Source organism: Porites lutea, chromosome 13, assembly GCF_958299795.1.
Source record: "Porites lutea chromosome 13, jaPorLute2.1, whole genome shotgun sequence".
NCBI lineage: Eukaryota > Metazoa > Cnidaria > Anthozoa > Scleractinia > Poritidae > Porites > Porites lutea.
The window spans coordinates 6,191,127-6,199,769 of NC_133213.1; the positions used below are offsets into that span (position 1 = coordinate 6,191,127).

General features: G+C 38.6%; 1 protein-coding gene across 1 annotated transcript in view; it reads right to left on the reverse strand.

Annotated features, from left to right (window-relative positions):
• Nucleotides 1-5,917: 5,917 nt before the first annotated feature.
• The window catches only part of LOC140922291 (mitogen-activated protein kinase kinase kinase 3-like), a 20,567-nt gene continuing 17,841 nt past the window's right edge, over nt 5,918-8,643 (reverse strand). The window contains exon 9 of the mRNA XM_073372290.1: nt 5,918-6,046. Coding sequence (XP_073228391.1) covers nt 5,918-6,046 — 129 coding nt within the window. The remainder of the gene's footprint in view (nt 6,047-8,643) is intronic.

Below are 8,643 nucleotides of genomic sequence, written 5' to 3' on the forward strand. Positions count from 1 at the left end.
CCCATCTTTCTTAAACTTGACAATTTACCTATTTTTATTTCTAAAACTATCCAAATTAATCCTTAATGGACAGTTGATGAAAATTAAAGGATAATAGCATTGCTAACAATATTGCATTAACCACTATATATATAATTAATGCAAAAACCCAATTGTAGGGAATAAATAGGTGTGCAAATGCCCCTTCCTCAGGTAAAATCACCATTGTCTGGTTAGTGTCCATTAAAGGCAATAATACTTCAATAGAACACAGAGTTCTGAGATACTGAATCTTAATAATATTGTATTTTAGTTTTCTTTCTCTAAAGTAACAGAAAACAAGAAATTCATAAATGACAAATTCCCCACCCTCAGGCAGACCTTTGATAACAAATGCCCCACCCAGGGTCGGCCAGGGTTTTTGCGTATACAGTATACAGGGGCTTTTTAAATTGGGTATATAGTATACTGCAGCTTAAATACGGGTATTCGGTATATCACTTTCTTTAAATTTCAGGTATAAAGTATACCTGGGTATAATTTTGGGTATATTTGAATGAATTTTGGGTATTTTTGGGTATTTTGGCAAATTTTTTCCGGGTATACTGGTATACCACTCCCCCCCCCCCCCTCCACCCCCCCTGGCTGACCCTGCTTACCGGTGAAACACAGCACTTTACAAATAATGAGGGGATGGGACTGCATTATAAAAGTAGCGTGAAATTTGTGTAGGCATAAATCTTACCTAGTTTAGCGCTTTTGTCAGTTAAGTTTCGCTGTACTAAGAGTTGTATTTGGCCTTCAACTTGGCAGGGGTATTTTGCAGAACGCAGAACGCCTAAAGACTCTGAAGTTTGGTGATAAGGGTTAGGAAACTAAGTGAATCAAGTTTCAGATCAGTTTTCCCAGTATAATGATCCTAAATGGAACCTGATTCACTGAGTTTTCTAACCCTAATCACTAAACTCAGAGTCAGTCCTTGTTCTGCATTCGGCGTTCTGCAAAATACCCCTCCTGCCTTTGACTGGTTCAGCAGGAGGACACGTCTTGGTATTGTTCATGACTATGGTTTGACCAGCGTGTTTGGCTTTCCGTATCTTCAGAAGTTTCACGTTAAAAAGAAAGAGGAAAAGACTACTTCCAATGTGATAAAACAACTTACCTCTAGAATGAGTGAATAGGGAAGCTGTCGCTGGTACAGTGTAACTCCAGAAGTCGTCCACGTACATGTAACACGAAAGTACTGATCGTACGGCTTACATCAAGTGGTAACCATTGTAGCTCGATCCCAGTGTTTTTCTCTCTCATTGCGGAGGAAGAGGGTGAACCCTGGGATTAGGATGCACCACAAAGACGAAAAAGTTGCCTGAGTAAAATCTCCTCTCCCCTAGCCCCTTAGGAAGGTCTGATACTCAGACTAATACTGGGAGGACTAATCGAATTTCGAATTCTGTTATTCACTTTTCTGATTTTGTTATGCCATTATGCATTCTTTAGTTCAGTTTCCTATTCCGTTATGCAGTTAGGCCTTTCCCGATTGCGCTCGTAAAATCCTAAAAAAGTGCTGGCAAAAATGTCTAAAAAGTGCTCAAAAAGTGCTCAAAATCTCAAAATAGTGCTCAAAAAGTGCTAAAAGTTGTGAACAGTTACCTCTAAGCTTTTCGTAAATATGTCAATTTTTACTGAAGTAATGAACAATCTATTTTGCGTAGTGTTATTCGACAGGTTGTTACGAAAGGTTGATATTATAGAGAACAATAATATTTTTAAAAAAGTAAAGCCGGTTACGAATTGTAAATAAATTCAGCAGTACTAGTGCAAAGCCTAGACATCAGATGATTTAGAAATTTGAGATGGCACAGGCATGATACATCAGCCGATCAGAGACTTCTGTTCTAAACCCCCAGTAAGGATAAGTCCAGGTGCCTTTCCATGACAACGGTCTTTTATTCTTGATGTAAATGACATCACAACAAGCTTTATTGATTTAGTGACATGATATCTCTCGCCTTAAGCTTTTCTGATTCGCTAGTTTCATTTCCTTAGACAACGCCCATTTTTACGTAGAAAACGCATGGTCTCTTAAGTTTAGCTTTAGTTGGATTTCGTCGTCTTCATGTGTACATCATTGTAGTCTATTTTGGATAGTTCATTTCTTGGTACTTAGAGGCAAGCGGGAACCGATATGTAAGTACATTTTATCTTCTGTAGTTTTATCTATCTGGCGACTCATAAAGTATATTCCCGCAAGAAGTTGTTGTAATACTCAGTATCTCGTACCATTACGTGACTACGCCTTTTTTGAGTTTCAAGTAGGTTTTACTTTTTAGTTAGGCTTGGGAATCTCATTTCTTTTAGTTTATCTAGTTTTCGTGCCTTTGCAAACGTAGTCCGTTCTCAGATTTATTTTGTTAGTTTCTTAGTATAGTATTATTCGCAGGAAGCAACCATTATTGTTTTTGGGAAAGTTTCTTTACTCCTGCGTACCCAAATTTAGTTGATTTTATTCCTTTCATGAAGTATATTTAGTCTAATATTCTAGTTGGTAAATTTATTATTCCTGCATTTCAATAAGTATATTTCTTTTGTTTTATTACGCGTTTTTGGCAAGGTTTTTATACCGGAACAGCTACGAAAATGAAAATATGATTGGAATGTTCGTAAAAGTTTATATAATCTGCTAGCCAAACTATAATAATTGTAATTGTACTTTAGCTTTTAGTAATTATTTGTTACGTTGCATTATATTTCAGTTTACGGTTCGATTATCGTCAATAAAATCACCATCAAGGACTAGCTCCTAGTTTCGTGATCACAGTTGATTCATGATCGACCAGTAAAATATACCCGCTCACACGGAGTTTCGCCGCCACAAATAGTTTTAGCCGCGTGACAATTGGCTTCTCCTACAGTCGCAGCGTATCATCCGTTACACTTGACATCATTAGTTATTCAAATTTATGACCTGGAACACGATTCTCGTTGCGAGCGACACACAGTTTTTGTTTAAAATGTTTTAGAAGACATATGTTGCTCGAAATTTGCTCGAAATGTGGAATATTGCTCAAATGTTGCCCAAAGTGCGAAAAAGTGCTAAAGGGTGCCCAAAATGCAAAATAGTGCTCCAAACTCAAGAAAGTGCTGAAAAGGTGCTCAGCGCAATCGGGAAAGGCCTATATGCAGTTTTCCAATTCTATAATTTGATTGTACAGTCCTCTCATGCAATTTCGAATCCTACTATTTCCTTTCAAATTCTGTTATTCACTTTTCTAATTCTATTAGCTTATCCCATTATTATTCGCTTTCAAATAGTATGTTCTTCCAAATCCGGGACTTCGTTTGTTTGGCCGTCGGTGCCCTGGGACCAGTAACAAATTGATAAAACATAGCAGACTTTGACGTGGACGTTTTACGGAATCGATTACGAGTACGTATGGGTAAATGCGATGCTACAGCAACTTCATTCACCAAGTTTTGACTCTGATGGTCATGATTCTGTATTCTACCGCGTTTGGAATTATATTAGGCCAATTGAGTCATAATGCAAGCTTTATTCTACTCCTTATTGATACTGTTCTAAAAACGAAAGCCAAATAAGAGCTCAAATTACAAATAAAACAGTTGTTTTAGAGCACTTCTTCGCAATATTTTGTTCTTCGGCTTTCTTTATTCTCCGAAGCATAACCCTGAGCGATTATCTGCGTGCTAATAACAATGATGACATTGCATGTGTTGTCTTTGAATTGGAGTACGTAATGTCGACTTCATCCCGAAAGGACGATCGAACTAGTATCTCACTCCAGTCAGAAAGAATTAGGTTCCATACTTTTACCCCAGCTTTGCGTTTGGTAACATGCTTAGTATCGTATCTGTCAACTTTCTGCTCATTTCTTCTTCTTTGTTGAGGCTTTTCGCACTGATTTTGCATTTTTCCTGTTATTTTGGCAAAATTACAAAATTTAGGGTGGGCCATACACCGTATTCACAAATGGCGGACACGCGGGAAAAACTGGTGCCTAGTCATGAAAACGAGGCGTTGGAGAATAAACAAAAATTGCAAATGAAGACTTTCAGTGAACTTGTAGAGTGTTTAGCACGGATTCCACGTCCCTTTTGATTGCAAACAGCAAATCAGTACTAAACATTAAAAGCTGAAGACATCCCACAAGCTGAAGACATCCCACGTAATTGTATTTAAAAAGACCTCCATACAAAATTATTTTAGGTGGAATGCGTGCTAAACACTCTGCAAGTTCACTGAAAGTCTTCATTTGCAATTTTGTTTATACTCCAACGCCTCGCTTTCATGACTTGGCACCAGTTTTTTCCCGCGTGTCCGCCGTTTGTGAATACAGTGTATAGGGTATAGGATATAGGCTATACGGTGTATAGGGTGGTTTTGTTTACACCTTCTCGAGAAACGATCCCTGAAGTTCTTGTGAAAATTAACTCGGCAAGTTTCCTTCTCTTTTCCAAAGTGGCGAATGGTTTCAGAAGGACTCGAGATATTTCTTTATGGTCACCGCGTTATACCTCCTTGTCACAGTTTCATCCACAGTGCTTGTCGAATGAGTTTCAAACGAGTTTACTTTTTTAATCGAAGAAAAGAATCCTCCGATTATCCAGTCAATTCAATCCAAAAGGTAAATTACATCAAAGGCTCTACAACATCGTGATGTTTGCCTCGCCCTTTTTGCCTCGCCCACCGTTTTCTTGTCTTTGCCTACACTAGCACCAACATTCACTCCACTAATCATGTGTGCGGCTTCTCTGTATAAACCAACAGCCGCAGAAGAGGTGAATATTATGCTTACCGAATTTATTCGAATAAGCACCCACCTCGAATAAGCGCCCACCCCGATGCACTCGATTGCAATCGTCGTATGTACGGGCATAAGTATAGTGTGCAGGATCTTGGCTTAATTTACACAGTCATACAAGCCGACTCTCAATATCCAAGTACAAATTCTCCAGATTGATGTCCATACATTTCCGTCAAGAAATAGTTGAGACAATTTCATAAAAGGTCACAACATTTTTCTTTGGTGATCATCTTCTATTCATAACCTTTTCCAAAGTAGGTTGAGTGTGATCGTCCGGGTGAACGTAGTCCTGAATAGGACTGTTCTGGTTGACAGTGACTGACGTTTCGACAACCTGTGCGGTAGTCATCTTCAGAATCAAAGTGTCAGTTGTATCACGTCAGTTGATGGTATTATACACTGGTTATTGATCTGACTGGTCAGATGTTATTGGTCGTCTGTCAGTTAAGCCGTGATGTTATTGGCTATGAACACTCGTAATCAGTACTTGGTGCGTTTCGATCCGTCTATTGTCAGAGTTAAACAGTCGCCTATTGTTAGTCAAATTGTCAGTTGTTCTCTCGTAGTTAGTTTTAACCTTTTCTGTTGATTGGGTATTGATACTGTTTTTAAAAATTGGTGTTGGCCACTCTTGGAAGGTAAAGGGTTATGTGCGCTGGCCCGGATGAGGCTCCACACATCAAAACTGATAACAAACACTGACAGGTGTTTTTTATTCGATATATATTTACTAAACTTTACTTTACAGTAAGACCTTACTAATTACACCTTATCCCATACTTTTTGCGACATCTTAATTTCGTGTTCTTTTCGACAATAGTCTTGAAATAAGGAAAATTTGAAGCCGCGGGAAAAAAGCATGGGAAAACACAGTGACTTTGATGATGAAATAACAAGCCAAATCTAGAAACCACGATATCCCTCGAGGAAAGTTGAAGCATAATAACGAGTCTCACTTAAAAAAAGGGAATATATTTAAAAAAGACAGTAATAGAGCCACTTCAGTGACTATCAATAATGGAATACCTATTTAATATAAAGTAATGCAATGCAAGTAATTATTGTAAAAAAAAGGGAGTGACGCGCGTTTTTGACGACCCATAGACTAACTAGAACTATCCTCTCTTAAGATCATTTCTCGTATATGGGCTCCTAATGTGAATTGTGCGATAGACAGGAATAACCTTTTCCGCAGCAATCACAAGTTCGATGGCGAACTTCCTAAAGCAGTAAATATACATAGCCTACCAATAGTTACACGAAAAAAAGAAAACTACTAAACTACAAACAGAGGAAATATAAATGATACAAACAAAGGTTGCTAAAGCTTTCGCTGGAGCAGAAAAATACTACCTATGAGGCCTATATATAGACTTTACAAGTCTCCACAGTCCACTGCTTCGTCTTCTCTCTCTATTATTAATTATTTGCGCCTATTTTGGAGGGCTATTTTGAGGAATTTTTATTTTGCAAATAAATTCAACAATATGACGTCATCTTGCGTCCCCAGTTAGTTGTGAAAACTAAATACATTGACACATTAATAAAGCTTTTACTCTACTTTACTTTACTTAACGTCTATAACGTCATTGTATCAATCAAGTTATTCCTAGATGTTGGAAATACATGGTAAGTACATTATTCTGTGTAATTTTGGTGGCCATTTCCTGAGCGATTTTGAAGTTATAGAGGGAGCCCCCGACTTCCCCCCTGGTCCCAGGGAGCAAAAACAAAAAAACCCGGTATGAATAGGACTAAACACTAGGGTTTAAGACATGATAACTGCTAAAGCCGAACAAGCCTGCTGAAACTAAATAAGTACTAACGCCTAAAGTTACTAAAAGTAAGAGTACACTAAACTCTAAGTCAAAATAAATATCAGTTATCACCCAAAATGTTTTAACCAATTAATGATAATTCAATTAATTAATTAAAACCCTTCGAATGCCAAGCACGTATATATACGTCCTAAAAGGCATGTTTCCATTAACGAGGACGTATATATACGTTCTCTCCTTACAACAGTTTAATTTCTTCCGGTTGCTTGGCGATTTCATGCGTGGTTGTTTGAAAGGGTCTGTGAAGAAATAATGTCAACCGCTGACCTGAATGTCTTTTAAGGAAGTTATTGAAAGTTACATCGCAAGTTGATGTTGTGTTGTGAAGTATCGAAAATAGCTGCCATGATAGTTGCGACTACTTTGCCAGATCACTTACATTTTTACTGTATTTACTTGTTTAAGGCAAGAATTACAACAAAAGAGAAGTTATAAAGCGCGATAAAGTTCTAAAATTGCAAAAAATACATTTTCGTTAAAAAAAACAATATCATAATGGCTGCCGTTTGTTTAGGCTTTGTTTGGCTTGGCTTGAAAGGGTTAATTAATTAATCAACGGCTGAGACTTACTAGCGCAAATTAAGAGTATGTCTTCACTATACCAGATAGCTTTTAATTTCATGTCGAGATTAAAAAACTCGATTCGGTTTCAGTGTGGACACCTGTTTACACAGTGCCAAACAGTGGCACAGAAACCTATCCTATATGTGACGATCCACTGTCAACATCGGCGCAGCGCAGCTTCGCCCCGTAACAGAAATGGCGTCAAAATAAAACCACCGTTCTCATGTGTGAACAAAAAACCTATCCGTTGTGTTTTTCGTGCCGGCGTAAGATCTATCCCTGATATACTGTAGATATAGCACTAACTCTAGTTATGATTAGGTTTCGATGATTTGCCTTCAGTTCGAAACAGTTATCGGAATACACGTACTCTGAATAAACGAAAAAAAAGCAGTTTCCTGGTTTCTATCAAGGATTCAACCTTGATCACGGGGGCTAAGTTAATTCTTCTTCCTTTACCTCGACAAATGAATGAGTAAGCAGCTCTTTACAATTCGGACGCTCTGTAGGATCCCTAGAGAGACAAGATATCAATAAGTTGACTGTTTTTTGTAACCAACACCAACTACCGACTAGTTGGAGTGAACACGCTCCCATGTAAACTGAAATGAGGCGACTTTGAGCTTTAACTAGCAACTAGACTAGACTAGACTAGAATAAAAGATAAAGAGAGGTTGAGAGGGGAGGAACCTCCACTTTTACAGTAACCGCGGAGGCAAGGCAATATTTCTCTTTCATTCCACTCTCCCCCGCCGACCCTTTACACCTTTAAAATAACTCTCTAGATACGACAATGCTAAAAAGTGCGATGCCAAAAAAGGTTCATCTAAAGACACTTGACGTTCTCTATTTAATTTCTGCACCATTTCATTGCGGCCGACCAAGAGGAGCCCACAATCATAGCGGAGCCTCACGCACGCGCGAGCGGCGCCCTATTGCTAAGAAAATTTGGTATTCTGTCTATCCCAGAAAGTTTGGTTATAACGTCAGAGTACGCCCGCCCGTACACTCTTTGGGGTTGGGGGTAAAAAAACTCAGTAGGGAAGGGAAGAGAGTCCCAGACATGTACGTTGCGATTCGTTTTTGGTGCAAAATTAACCATTTTACGAGCAACCAAAGGAGTTGCTTGAGTAAAAATCTGGATTGAAGTTTCTTGTGTTCGACCTACGACAAAATTTTTGGAAATAAATTTTAACCCATTCGCCCCTGAACCGCCCGTAACCGCCCGTGCGGATCCACGTCCTTTCTACCCTTTGTGACGTCATCAGTTTTAACGGTCAAGGACAACTTTGTCCGCTAACTTGTGCAGAGTGAAGAGATCTTTCAAACCATACCAGAATGAGCACAATTCAGTTAAGGACACCGGAGGAAGAGGCAAAAAACCATGTAACATTGACCTGAAAATCTCCATGAAAATCTTGTTCCATTGCTCACCTACC